At 40.7% G+C, this 14,608-nt stretch overlaps 1 protein-coding gene across 3 annotated transcripts; it reads left to right on the top strand.

Annotated features, from left to right (window-relative positions):
* The first annotated feature begins 561 nt into the window (after nt 1-561).
* Nucleotides 562-13,936, top strand: caprin1b (cell cycle associated protein 1b). 3 transcript variants are annotated; one of them, XM_042496340.2, is made up of 19 exons: nt 573-720; nt 1,657-1,700; nt 2,223-2,387; nt 2,527-2,589; nt 2,708-2,794; nt 2,922-3,160; nt 3,247-3,329; nt 6,566-6,778; nt 6,885-6,937; nt 7,022-7,105; nt 8,771-8,965; nt 9,040-9,148; nt 9,260-9,321; nt 9,402-9,494; nt 10,723-10,869; nt 11,239-11,392; nt 11,564-11,743; nt 13,170-13,276; nt 13,383-13,936. In XM_042496340.2, exons 3-19 carry the CDS (start codon nt 2,223-2,225, stop codon nt 13,467-13,469), a joined length of 2,121 nt encoding a protein of 706 aa, XP_042352274.2. In that variant the 5' UTR covers nt 573-720; nt 1,657-1,700; the 3' UTR covers nt 13,470-13,936. The 3 variants fall into 3 exon arrangements, with proteins under 3 accessions (XP_042352275.2, XP_042352273.2, XP_042352274.2); XM_042496341.2 differs by lacking the exon at nt 1,657-1,700 and having other exon boundaries at nt 562-720; nt 11,567-11,743; XM_042496339.2 differs by lacking the exon at nt 1,657-1,700 and having other exon boundaries at nt 562-720.
* Nucleotides 13,937-14,608: the final 672 nt, after the last annotated feature.

Below are 14,608 nucleotides of genomic sequence, written 5' to 3'. Positions count from 1 at the left end.
AACCTAATCTTTTGCAGGTCATTAAAAAAGAATTAAAACATGGGATTTAACTGAAATGTAACTTTTAAAGGTCTTCTTGGTGACAGTCGTCTTCAGATATTTAAATGCCAATTTTTCATGTTAAACTTCAAACTGTTGTGCAACTGATGTGCAGACATGTATTACCATGACTGAATATGTAGTGAGGCAGCTGTGAATCAACACGCCCTTACAGCAGAATGGCACAGCTGCTGCAGAAATAAAATACTGCACAGTGTATTTTATAGTCTGTGTGTACTGTATATGGCAAAGGGACAGAGCAGAATAGCCTAATCAAAGCTAATGATTGTGCAGATTTTCTGCCAGGAGGCTGTTGTCTATTTTGCCTGACCAGAAATAGCAACCTCCATATGTTTAATTGCGGTAAGAAGAACCACTCACGAAATAGTTTAAGTGATATGTTTATGTCACGTACGAATATGTTGTAATTAATAAAGCTATGCTCTATTCGGGTTTGTTTTCGTACTTTATTTATTCAGGCACATCTTGGACAGCTAAAAACGGACCATCGCCTTTATAAAGAGTTTCTCCGTCTTTCGAACCGTCTCAGTTGTCGGTGAGGCCGGCGGGGCGGATCCCACACTAGAGTGAAAGAGAAAATAAAGCAACACAACAAAAATAATAACTTGGCCGTTTCGTACATTTGGCTAGCAAGCTCCCCTGTGGATACATACCATCAAGGTGGGTGAATCTGGTGTTGTGCTGCCAAGGTAACGCGGCTCCCGGCCGGCTGTTGGTTAGCACGCGTCGCTGTAGCAGATGCTAGCTAAGTCCCTGGTCCGTGCTAACGGTTGTGCGGCCAGGGCCATTTTCCCAAACCTCGGCGATAACAACGACGATATGACCGCACTGTTAAGAGGACATCGGGCCAAGAACCTTGTAGTCGAAGATACAGCTTTGTAGCCGAAGTTAGATGATGTTAGGATAAGAAGAAATACGGAGTTCAAAAATGTGTTCATTCGGTTTATACACACTTGGGACCAAAGTTAGCCGGTTGCTATGATGAGGTGGTTTTTAGGCTTAGGGATATAGTCTGTCTGCTACACTTATTTTATTATAGGGCTATATTTCACGTTTATATATCGTTTGCACCTATCAGATGTAAATGATAGCGCACCACTGTTAGTACTGGTATTGATTTGCTTGTGCAGTTAAATTACTTTAAAACTGCGGCGATTAGTCAATTAATCGATTACCTAGTCTACAGAAAATTAATCGGCAACATTTTTGATAAACCTATAATCGTTTAAGTTATTTTTCATGTGAAAATGAGATATTTCCGGGTTCGTAAATGTGAAGAGTAACCGTTTTCAGTGGTCCTACATTAAAGTAGAAAGTTATTTTGTGTTTAGAAATGTTGGTTGGACAAATAAAGACATGATTAGGTCATCTTCGGCTCTTGGATATTGTTACAGACTATTCTCATTGTTTACAAATGTTTTTCATACCAAGAAAAAAGATCACAGCTTAAAGGGAAATGAACATTGGCATAATCGTTAGTTGCAGCTTTATATCCCTCAGATTTTGTAGTATTTGTCTGACAAAACAAAACAGGCAGTTTCAATATGTTGATTTGCGCTTTTGGAAATTGTGATGGTCATTTTTCACTTTTTCTAGGGACACACAGATCTGAGCCTATCTCTACTGATACCTCAACTCAGGTATCTGTCTGCTAATAACATTTGCCAATCCAAATACTGCGCTTTCTTATTTCCAAATTCAAGCTCTCCATATATCACTGCATGAAAATCATTGGAATGGTTTGTTTTTAATGTACACAGTTGAGTTTGGGGCCTGTTGTGACTAAATGAATGTAATGTAAGGAACAATGATGCTTCTGCACTGTAATGATCTTGACTATGTGATCAGTGCATTTCTATTATCTTCAATCAATTTTAAGATCAAATAATTACTTAAACTGATAAAATGATCGACAGAAGTATTGATAATGGAAATATTTGTTGGTTGCAGCCCTAATCCCATGACACTGTTTTCAAAAGTCATTATGCAGCCTTTATTGATTTTTAGTAGTCTGTACTAATCGTAGTAATCGTAGTTTTTAAGGTTTCAACTACTACAGATGATGGTAGCTATCTCAGCTTAATCGTATGCTTATCTGTTTATGTATTTTCTTTATCTCCATGCTATCACAATAAGTTAACCTATCACACTTTAATTTCTAGATGCCCTCAGCGATGAATGCAAATAGGACAGTGCAGTCTGCCAGCCCAGATGTGGGATCCGCTCCAGGGTCAATGGGCGGTTTTGCACTTGGTGGGCAGTCTGAAGTTATGAAGCAAGTGCTGTGTGTCCTCGACAAGAAGGTCCGCAACATGGAGAAGAAAAAGGTGAGTACTGTCGAGAGCCATCTGTTCCAGATCTGTCTGGATAACATGTAGCTGAATCTCTGCTGTGTACAGTATGAGTCATGACAGGTGTCCCACTCAGACGAAATCCATGGCTGAAGTTTTGGATGTTCTTTTACAGAGTAAACTGGACGATTATCAAGTCAGGAAGGATAAAGGGGAGCGTCTCAATCAGGACCAGCTGGTGGGTGCACCAAAGCCTTCATCATTTTGTACAGAAGGACAAATAACTCTGCAGGTCCTACAAAGATTTTACAATCTAGTAATGTGTGAAATGTTTCTTTTATTCTTTGCTTTTTTAGGAGGCCCTCTCCAAATTCCAGGAAATCACGAATAACTTAGAATTTGGCCGAGAGTTGCAGAAGACCTTTATCACACTGGGACAAGATGTAAGGATGACTCAGTTGGTTTTTTTTGTTTTTTTTTTTGTGAAAATGTTCCCTGAGGGTGTTGTCCACCCTGGCTCACAGTCACTTGGCTTTATGTGGTTCATGTACTGTATGTTATTAATATTAGATCCAGAAGGTGGTGAAAAAGTCTGCACGGCGGGAGCAACTGCAGCGGGAGGAGGCAGAGCAGAGGAGGCTGAAGACGGTTCTGGAGCTACAATTCCTCCTGGACCGGCTGGGAGAGGACACTGTGCGGCAGGACCTGAAGCAGGGAGTCGGTGGCTCACCGCTGCTCACAGACGCAGACCTTGCAGCTTTTGATGAGTTCTACAAGCTAGTGGGGCCAGACCGTGACCAAAACATCAGGTAAATCTGAGGCATCGATGTGTGTATAAAGCTGAGATGCAGATGTTTTTTTTTTCAGCCCACACAACTTATTGCTACATGTGCAGGTTGGTTGACCAGTATGACGAGGCATCCGTGCACCTCTGGGACCTCCTGGAAGGAAAGGACAAGGCTGTGGTTGGAACAACATGTAAGTGAAACTTAACGTGGAGCCTACAAATGTTTGCAAGCAGTTTAGCTCGATATTTTGGACCCTTAAGTCCAGTCATTCGACAGCAAATTAATCTGCAGTTCTTTTGATTATCAGTTAATCATTTGAGTATTTTTCTTTAAAAAAGATTTTTTTAAAAAAAAGCCTGGTTCCTACTTTACTGGTTTCATTAGTGTCCTATAATGGTAAACAGAATATCTGTGGGTCTTTGGTTTTTGGACAGACCGGTGATTGGCATTTTTTGTTATTTGCTGACAGTTTATAGACTAGTAATTAATTAATGCATACAGAAAATGCATTTTAGTCACTGTTGTAAATAATTGTTAGTAGCATCCCCACTTTAATAACAGATTGAAATAAAAGGGTATTCATTGTTTAAGTCAAAGTGGCTTTATTTAGATGCCCAGCTGGTGTTGAAAATTGTTGGCAGGACATTTTATCAGATGGTTGATGACAGCATCAGTGAGCATTTTATTGTGTTGAGGCCATAAGTAATCTGCCCATACTTTTGATTAATCCCAAGGCAAGGTAGATAAAGTTGTGAAGTGCCCAAAATAAAAACCATCTTGTCATTAAACCAGCCCTAATACGTTAATGTATCATGTGTATTGTATTCTGTAAATGCAGTATGTGTGCGGTGCTGTGATGTGAATAATCAGGGCTTGGGGATATTGGCGTACTGCATTCTCAGCGATCTGGCCTCAGGACTCGCACTGCTGCATTCTGCTTGGGGGCTGAGCGCCGCGGGCTTATCCTGACTCAGCAGCGGGGCAGGGTGCCAGTGGCCCTGTCGCCTGTGGTTCCACTGGTTAGATCTCTGGAGCCACATTAGGATACTAGTGACCCAGTTCACAGTAGTGACACCAGCCAACCCTTTCACCTCAGTAAGGAGGTCTCACTTGGTGACTCAGGGTGATATTTATTCAGGCAGCAGCAAACTTCTTGGCCTGAAGCAAGAGGCATTAAAGGAAATAACACCAGCCAGCTTTGCCTGAAGAGCCAAAGTGGAAATGCCTGAGCTAGCTTAAAGGCTCTTCTGGTGTTTTCTAGGATATTTCAAGTCACTATTGTTATCGTAGCAAATTTCTTACCTAGTCAGTCAGCAATGTAGGACACGTTAGCACCGGTCACATGTTTTGTGTTTTAAATCATGAATTAATGTTAATAGTTCAAGTTAATAGTTAACAGCACTTCATCTTGTGACTACTGAGTTCTGGAGTTTTCACATTTAATGCCATAAAACATATTTTCTGCATCAGCTTGTATTTCCATTTTTGGTTCTTTCATGTGAAATTTTTCTGTGCGTGTTGTTACATCACAGTTTGGAAAAGGTGATTTCACTTACATTTGTGCACTAACAGGGATAAAGGGACATTTGAAATGGAATATGTCAACACTTGTAGGTTTATTTACTTATCAGATCACTGTCAGTCACATTTGTTTAAACAATACCTACACCATCCTGATAAATATCATCAGAGTTTTTCTGCATTCATTAAATGATACATACATACGTTTATCTTAACTTTTTAACTTTCTTAAGTTTTGATGGTTGCCTATTTAGTTTTGAATACTGAATTATGTAGATAATATGAAGTTGCAAAACTTGGTTTTTAGGTCTTTTAAAGTGGCTATGTTTGTCCTCCTGACCAAAATGTTGAGTTTGGGTATAAATAAAAGCACTGCTTTAGGCTTTGATTGCTGCAGTGTGCACAGTCTGACTAGCTGAACTTAAAATGATCCTGTGACCTCATTTGCCTCGTTGCTCCTCACTACTCTGTCACCTGCATCTGGTCGCCAGGATAACTCTGCTTTTTGAGCCTTTCCGTTGTTTTTGTTCAGCTGTCTGACCTGCAGTCCAACTCACAAGGATAGTCAGAAGACTACAAAAACTAGCAAATATTACATTTGAGAAGCAAACTGAAAACAGACTGGTGTAATGTTATATCATAGCTGGTGTTGTTGTTAATAATTGTCATGATAGTTGGTGGCTGGTTGACTGTTACTTGGGCTGCAACAAAAAAATAATTTCATCGTTGATTTATTCGCAAGTGTTAACTTTATTTTAGGGTCTAGTATGAAGGATTTTGTGGCATCTAGCAATGAGGTTGCTGATTACCAGCAACTGAAACGTGTAGGAGAAGTACAATGGCAAATGCGAAAAGGCGAATGGCCCCATCTAGAGCGAGTGTTTGATTTGTCTGTTCTGGGCTACTGTAGGAACATGGTGGACTCTGTGAAAGAGGTTCTGATCTCTATGTAGATATAAATAGTTCAAAAACACAGCTGTTCTTAGTTTTAGGTGATTATAAACTAATGAAAACATATTTCTGAATATTGTACTGCATTTCTGCCAGTAGATCCCCCTAAATCCCAGTCTGGACCCTTCATTGATTGATCATTTGGTCTTAAAAATATCAGAAAGAAAAAAGTGAAAAGGGCCCATCACAATGTCCTGAAGTCTGCTTGGCGACGTTAATGTGGTGGACCTGGAACTATCACTTTTTCACTTTTTTTGTATTTTTGCTTGAAAAAATATTACTGTGAAAACAAAACATTCAGACTTGACCCCTTGCCCCGACACTGTTTGTACCTTCACTATCATGGACCACTATAGGAAACAACAGCAGATACTCAAGCATGCTAACTAAGCTTATTGTCGGCACCAACCTGTCCACCAGAAAACAGGCCCACTCTTCGTCGCTCTTCATCCACATTTTCTCTCTTTGTGGAACAAACTTTGTCTGCTTAGCATTTTGTCTCTCTTTATGTGCATTTTGTTGGGGCTGTGTTCACAATTTTCATAGCTTCCTCTTGGATGTGTGCTGCTATCAGCCGGGGGCAGCACGTCCAGGAACATCCCAAATGTAGCAAAACGATAAGAAAATACAGACAGAGCGCAGACCCTCAGCAGAGAGCCTTAATTATATTGGCTAAATCATAAAAAAAATGTTTCGACCAAACACCGGTCTTCCTCAGGGCTTCACTTGATGATCAAGTACTTTTTAACAAGAGTATCTTCACTTTAAGTTCAGATTTATTTTGCGAGCCGAGTTGGGGAATCTGTTCATCACTCCACCCTGATGGATGGTTAATAATTCAAACAGCGCAACACGATGGCTCGATTGTTGTGACTTATGTAAATATGATAAATTGATGTCTGTTTCCATGGCTTGCTTTCCAATTAATTGCTGACTATGTTCTTCCTTTGCTAGACAAGGCACTTAGAGAGACTTTGGACCAGGTTCTGCTGAGTGGGTACTTTGACCGGGTTCCATCTCACCAAAACGGAGTGTGTGAGGAAGAGGAGGAGGAAGAGCCAGCCTCAGCAGCAGCGGTGGCGGCAGCGGCAGCAGCAGCAGCAGCAGCAGCAGCAGCAGCAGCAGTAGCTGAATCGTCAGAAGCAGAAGAGCAGGCTGTTGATCCAGGTCCTGACATTTCTCTGGAGTAAAGTAGCTATTTTTAAAATGCTAATGTAATGAAGACAGAAAGAAAACTGCACTGCGTTCTGTAAAATCGTTTTTCTGTTTACAGAAGCTGAAATAATTGAGGAGTTCACAGAGCCCATTGCGGTGGAAACAACAGAGGTGAGATAAATTTTTACCTTTCCAGTAAATTCTCGATGGTGATATTTGTTAGCGTTGTGTTGATAGTTCTTTTTTCCCGTGCAGTTTGTAAACAGACAGTTCATTCCAGACGGCACATACAGCGGCAGCGAGAAGGAGCAGGGGGATGAGTGGACCACGGAAACAGAGGTATGCTGCAGGGATTTTGAAGCAGACTTTTCCCTCTTTGGTGTTACTGATTAATTGCTTCATTTTACCGAGTCAAGCTTTTATGGCAGCCTTCATTAGTCTGGCCTCAAATAACCTCGATTTTAAGATGGAGGTTCCTTTTTGATAAGTCATGTTGTAGCTGGCTGGGACATCGTAAAAATGATCAACTCTGATTGTTACAGAAATCCAGAGGATGTCAAAACCTTTGCATGATTTGCAGGACTTGGTTATGTAGTTATTTGTACCTGACAGAATGACCTACTCCACATTTCACTACATTTTTACAGGTAGTACTATATTCTGATAGATATTTGTGCCTGACAAAATGACTTATTCTACATTCAGCCATTTTTCCTCTACAATATTACAGGCCTGGTGCACCGTAAATGAGATCCCTCACTAGGCCAAACATTTGGAGGTTTGCGTAGGACGGCAAAGTACACTATATTTCTTTCCCCGTTAGGAGGTAGAAGTCATGACCCACCCTAGTCTGCCTCTGGTTGGGAGTACTCTGTGCCTTCGTTGGTTACACTGTTATAACAGCAGCATGGCTCTTTTAGAGACAGGTTAGTGCGTGCATGTGTGAGTGTTTGGTGTGAGTGGTCGAGAGACAGCATGTGAGCGGGTGATTCGAGTGTCAGTGAGTGCAACGGAGTATACGGAGGAGAGAGCAGGGAATCGGGTCTTTGCCTAGCAGTGAAGGCGGTCAGCTTAGCAGTAAATGTGCAGTTAAAGTCACGGGTTTCAGTTTAATAAATGCTGTTGATTCTCAAGACCACATGGAGCTCCCATGTGTTTCTTTCCAGCTGATGGTTTTAGTGAAGGGAGTTAACCCCGATGTTACTTCGGCCCTGGAGGTAAACAGATATCCACCGTGCTTGCTGGCTACAGTCTGAGAGCTTAAGCAGGAATGGTTAACAATTGGTTAGATTCAGGATGAGAATATTAGGCAAGCCAGTCAGACACAGAGGAGGGCGGGTCATGCCTTTGCCATCCTGAGATTGCCTCCCAGTTAGTGCTCTGCTAACTTAATTGCGGATAAAATAATACAATAGTGATTGCAAAGCAAGTCATGCAGGAAGTCACAGACACAACGTAATCCTGTCAATTTTCAAAATAAAACACCCCGTGCAGATAGTTTTGCTTTACTAAATTTTACTGCAGCTGGGAAAAGGCAAAGAAGGTCATAGGTTAGCTAAATGACCATTGTGCCACCTTCCAAAATGAAACAAACTAACACGGAACCCAACATGTTCACTTTTTCTCAACTGAGCCAGGGAGTAAGTGGAAAAGGAGAAGCAGTGTATTCTGCACACTTCTGCTCATGATGTACTACTATTTTGTAAATATATGCATCTTGTTCAGACATCCTCTTCTTGTTGTGCTTACTTTAAGTTTTAATATACAGAGTGAATTAAAAAGTGTGATCTCCTGTGATAACTCTGCAATTTGCTCTGGTTGTTCAGGTTTTTGTGTGGAATCTCTGCACTGGAATGCTAACATTACATGTTTAATTGTGAGCTTTCATGTTTCCATATGAACATAAACCCACAGTTATCATCTCATCAGCTCTATGCCAGTTTCCAGTTATTCCTCTTCCTCTATGTTTCTTATTCACCTGTTTTCACTGTCTCCAACACTCAGGCAGTCAGTGCCATGCAGCAGCAGCAGCAGCAGCAGCAGCCGCCACCGCCTATGCAGCCTGCGGCTTCACCTGTTGCCCTGGAAACCCACCCCTTGAACTTAGCGTCTCCTGTGCCGCCAACTGACCCCATGGTCAGAAAACAGGTGGTGCAGGACTTAATGGCACAGATGCAGGGAACGTACAACTTCATGCAGGTGGGAATGTTGTCCTAGGAAGTTTGTTCACTGAAGATATTGAGCACAATGCTCATCACTTCTCTGTTTTTCAGGACTCTATGCTGGAGTTTGACGGACAGCCCATCGACCCCGCCATCGTCTCAGCGCAGCCCATGAAACCCGCTCAGAATATGGACTTACCACAGATGGTGTGTCCTCCAGGTATGATTATCAAACAGAAACTCAGTTCTAAAAGCCTGTTCGAAAAATGACACTTGCAAGCTTGAATAGACTTTTCTGGTTTACTGAGATGAAACGCTCAAATCTTTTTAGTTCACCCAGAGTCCCGGCTCTCACAACCCAACACTGTTCCTGTCCAACCTGAGCCCACACAAGTAAGTAAGCAAAGTTGGCAAACAGCGCTGACAGACAACAGACTTTTTTTAATGTTTAACTTAAACTCTCTCTTTTTCAGGTTCCTATCGTCTCCCCAACTCCGCCCCCCATGTATCAGACCTCACACACGCCAGATCCTCGACCCTCGACAGAACCCATCGACCCCATCCAGGTAAGCTATGCTGTTGTGTAAGAGTCCTTCTGTGAGAAAGAGTTTGTCCTTTTGTGGTTATTTGATTGGAATTTTTCCTGATGGAATTAAGGAATCTTTTCTAACGTTGGACTATTTTCATTCGGGCAAAGGTCTTATTTAACATGCAAAACACTGCTTGATATATTTTAAAGGAATACTTCTCTACAAAATGACCATTTTTATATCAATTACATGCTGACAAATTTAATCAAATTTGTAAAGACTCTTTTTTTGTCTACCAAGCCCCAAAAGAGAATCCAAAAAAAGCAAATATTTTCATGAACTGCAGGAAAAAATGGGAACCGTGTTAACAACAGCTATAACAAAAACATCTGTTTACAAACGTTCACAGAACACCTGCAGTATAATTTAAGTCTTATCATCTTGTTGTATGCTTAGTACTTTCAAAGCACCTGCACTTTCACTGAAACATTATGATTTTAAACACCTCAGTAAACAGTCTCATGCACGAGTGGTGTGCCAATCACATGCCTGTGCACGTGCATGTTTGAGCATTTAAACTCTGCTTAAGTGCAGCTTAAGCTGCTTTCTTCTTAAATTCAATGTAGCGTGCAGTGAGTAATTAATTTAAATCAAAAATAAGATTAAACAAATGTTAATATTTCCCAAAGCAAAGTACCGCTTAAGCATATATAAAGAGACCATGTTTACTAAAAGTAGCCAAATTAAAGTATATGGAGTCTAAATGAATTTGTAATTTAGTTGTTATTTACGACATCTATGGCACGTCTGTCCATCCTGGAAGAGGGATCCCCCCTCAGTCGCTCTTCCTGAGGTTTCTACCATTTTTCCCGTTACAGGGTTTTTTTTGAGGAGTTTTTTCTTTGACGATGTGAGGGTCTAAGGGCAGACGGATGTCATATGCTGTAAAGTCCTCTGAGGCAAACTGTGTTATGTGATAATGGACTTATATAATAAAAAAATTGACTTGACTTGACTAACCCTGCTGGAATGTGCCTGTGAAATACCCACCTTGTGTAAGTATTTACTTGTAAGTTGCTGACTTGGAGAAAATACTAAGGATATGACCTCAGCTATCAGCCTGCATCATATTTTCATCTCATCTTTTGATCCTGCCAAGAAAATCTTAAGAATTTGGAAATGTAAAACGTGAAACCTGCACTTCACTAATACATGACACTGAGAAATGTTTCCACCTGTTGAATTTGTTCCCCTTCTCTTTTAGACCTCCATGTCCTTGTCGTCAGAGCAGCCGCCACCCTCTACAGCTCTCCCACCTGCTTCTCAAACGCAAGTTTTCCAGCCTGTTTCGAAAGCTCCTCACAGCAGTGGCATCAATGTCAACGCAGCGCCATTCCAGTCAATGCAGACAGTAAGGCCCTTTGTGATGACACTTACTGAAGCATTGCTCATGTTGTCAAATAATACCCATATGAAAAGCTTTTAATGGTTACGTTTATTCAAAACCTGGAGTATCTTGCCTGTCATGCAGATAAGAGAGATCTTTTCAGGACTGTGTGCGTCACTACCAGTGAAATCAAAACAGAAAATCATAATGACTTCCATTAGGAAAGTCTTCTGGAGTCCTTAAGAGCCCTCTCATCATTTTGCAATTACATGCGTTTGTAGTAAAGCAGCAATATCCAGGAAATAATGAGTAATGGATTTTAGTCCTAATGAGCCTGTGACCTTTCCTCTGGTTTTGGCTTCACCACAATGTGGCCCTTGTTCTCCCCCTCAGGTGTTCAACCTCAATGCCCCGGTCCCGCCAGCTAATGAGACAGAGGCTTTGAACCAGGCCAGCCAATACCAGAACAGCTACAACCAGGCCTTCAGCAGCCAGCCGCAGCATCCTGTGGAGCAGACAGAGATGCAGTCAGAACAGCTGCAGTCTGGTGGGCAGATTTTTTCAGAATTTTTTTCAGTATTTACTTACTGGATTGATTGTGCCAGATTTGTGTTTCTTCGTTCCAGTTTAACTCCCTTTTATGTAAATACTGTGTGTTCAACTGTCACTGTAGTTTGACTTGCACCTGTTTTGGGGAAACTGTTTTTTTTTTTTTTAGTAGTTGGTGCCTTCCATTCCCAAGACCAGTCAGGAGGTCATCAACAGCCTTCCCAGCAGGGCCCAGGCTTCGTCCGACAGGGACAGTCCTTCTACAACAGCAGAGGCATGTCTCGCGGTGGACCTCGCAATGCCAGGGGCATGATCAACGGCTACAGAGGCTCATCGAATGGATTCAGAGGTAACACCACAACTTACAGCCACAAATAAATCCTTGAGTTGCTCTGAAGTCCTTTTCATACATGGATTGTGTGACATCGCCGACTTCATCTGTCTGTTAAAGTAATGATGATGGTGTCGGTTACGTGATTGCTTTATTCAGACATCATGAGAACTTTTATGGAAAGAAGAATCATTGCTGAATTGTTATGTATTTGATTTGTAGGAAAAGTATTTTCTGTCTTGAAGGCTACAATTGTGATGGATTTTCATATCATTTTTGATGCCTTAATTCTTAACTGTCATGAGTGCGACCCCGTGTCTACACTGCAAGTGTATCACATACGTTTTTCACTCTAACATCTTAAGCAACAGATGCGTTCCCATTTTAATCTATGCAGCTGTCTGCACCAACTGTGTATGGGTTCCTGTCTAAGTAGGCCTCACAGGCGTGAATACAAGTCTATTTTTTAACAATATGTGAGTAAGCAGACAGTTGATACTTTATTAGAAGGAACTGTGTAAATAAATGTATCGACATTTTGCAAGCTGGGTGGAGCAGTGCTGTCTGTGGACAGTCAGAGCAGGATGCTCTGCCGCGGCCGCGCTCCCACAGACTTTTGCCCAGCAGCTGGAACACAAGACATGAACTTCTTGGATATTGCGGAGCTGAAGTGTGACATGGACAAGAGATGGGCAATCTGTAAAGCTTTAAAGACTTTGGCTTTAGTGTCGTGGAACCCGGTCGATATGTGAGCAATGACGCTGACGTGACATTTGCCATCTAAACAAGGATTCCTGCAATAAAGAAAATCTCCCGGCACTTGAGTATTCATGACAGAACTCTGCTGCCTGTTGTGTGATGTTCAGACAGTCCACGAGCATTGAAGGCGGTGTCGCCATGTTGGGACTCTTGTTTATTTGTTTACAAACTGTATTTTAAGTGTTTTGCTGTATTTAGAATTTCAGTTGCTGTTAATGAAAAATGAAAACACACAGAGGAAGCAAGTCTGATTATTATTGTCATGAGGTTTGTTTTGTTTTTGACACTTTTTTTAGGTATGAGGGAGAAAATAATCTTTTTCATAGACTCATCTTACATGAATATAATCTACACCTTTTCAGCTGTTAAAAAATTGTACAATCTTGCATTTAAGACGATAAATATATTGAAGTGCTCTTAAGACACGAACAAGGAACCATCATCTATGCATATTTAACCAACATGCTGCTGTTGCCTTTAATTATTTTTTTTTAAAGCGTTTTGATTCAGTTCAGATTAGTTTTTTGGGTTTTTGTTTGGTTGAGATTTCACTCAGCTTTACTTAATAACATTGCCATTGTCATTTTTACGTAAAAGTGACGTCAGAAAAAGCTAAAGGCCTGGCGCTTATTTTATTGCTGATCCCTAAAGGAGCATTTTAAGTGTAAAGTTTTCTTATTTTCAGGTGGATATGACGGTTATCGTCCTCCTTTCGCTAACACTCCAAACTCTGGTTATGGACAAACTCAGTTCAACACACCTCGGGATTACTCAAATGGGAATTATCAGAGGGTAAGACAGAAGCGCTCACACTGGTTTTGTATATCATCTTGCTGTCTGTAGAAGACGTTTCTCAAATGTATGTCTTTCTTTCTTTTCCCCTCCTCTGTTGCTCAAGGATGGTTACCAACCAAACTACAAGCGCGGCGCTGGTCAGGGACCCAGAGGAGTGTCAAGAGGCAGCACTCAGGCAATACGATCCTGAGAAGGCCTTTCATAATGACTGTGACTGACTAACTTGCACCACACTGAAAATTCAAAATTCAAGAATGCATTTGCCCCAGCTCACTCATGTTATCTTTTTTTTTTGTTCTTCATCAGTGGTATTTTTCCTGTCTCTTAAATCAAAGTAATGCCTGCTTTGATATTTGGAAATTTTAGATCATTCAAAGTCTGAAACACAAAGCTGTGCTGTAAATCCAATCATCGATTTACACAAGCCATGTGTTACAATATTCCTGTAAACTTGAAAGATTTCATAAGTTATTTTTTGTATAAAAAATGCACCTGCCACTGCTGGTCCAACCCTTGGGAGTTTATTTCCCTTCTCAGTTCTTTTCTGTCATTTTGGTTCTAAAAAAAAAAAAAAAGCGTTTTATGTACAATGAGCTCCCGTTTCCTTGTTTGTAAATTGATGTTGCTTCAAGAGTTTCAATAAAGTTGTGTTGCATACCCATGCTTCAGCCCCAGTTTACTGCTGTAAAGTAAAGGCATGTGCCCATAGACTGTATATAAATATATATAATATCTTCATGTACAGTCTATGTGTTATCCGGTCAGCTTTTTATTCTGCTGTGGATCATTTCTATTCTAATGAGTTCTTGGTTGTCTTTAGGGTTTAAATTGTCTTTTTATTTTCTCGGTTTTATTGTAATAAGACTGAGAAAACTAAGTTAATAACTTATTAAAATATAATCTTAGTTTTCAGCAGCCTGTGATCCAGCGTCACCTCGTGGTTAACAGAGTATAGCTACTGACGTCACACTGAAGGACTACAGTACTGTCCTAAACACCTTTTCAGAAAAGCCTCCCTCACTAAAAGTAAGTTAACTATTGTTGTTTTGTTTTTGTCCACGTCAATTAGCAGTTATATTGTCTTACAGTATAATTTGAGTGTTATGCTAAATGTTATTTCTAGTGCTAATAAATTGTGGACAGACCGCTTTGGAAAAACGTGAAATTAAACCTAAATGTTAAGTTCACGCAGTTATATTGCCTCCACAAGCAGGCGCGTTGTAATTATAATGAGCTTTTTTCCCCCCGAGTTAATACTCACAGGCAGAATTCATACATATCCGCCTACTTATATATATATTTTTTTATGATAAACCTGTTAGTAGTTTG

The sequence above is a fragment of the Plectropomus leopardus genome, chromosome 7 (assembly GCF_026936395.1).
Source record: "Plectropomus leopardus strain MGB_pleo_1.0 chromosome 7, ASM2693639v1, whole genome shotgun sequence".
Taxonomy (NCBI): Eukaryota; Metazoa; Chordata; class Actinopteri; order Perciformes; family Serranidae; genus Plectropomus; species Plectropomus leopardus.
Note: the sequence above shows the minus strand (reverse complement) of the source record. Positions and strands in the feature narration are given on the sequence as shown.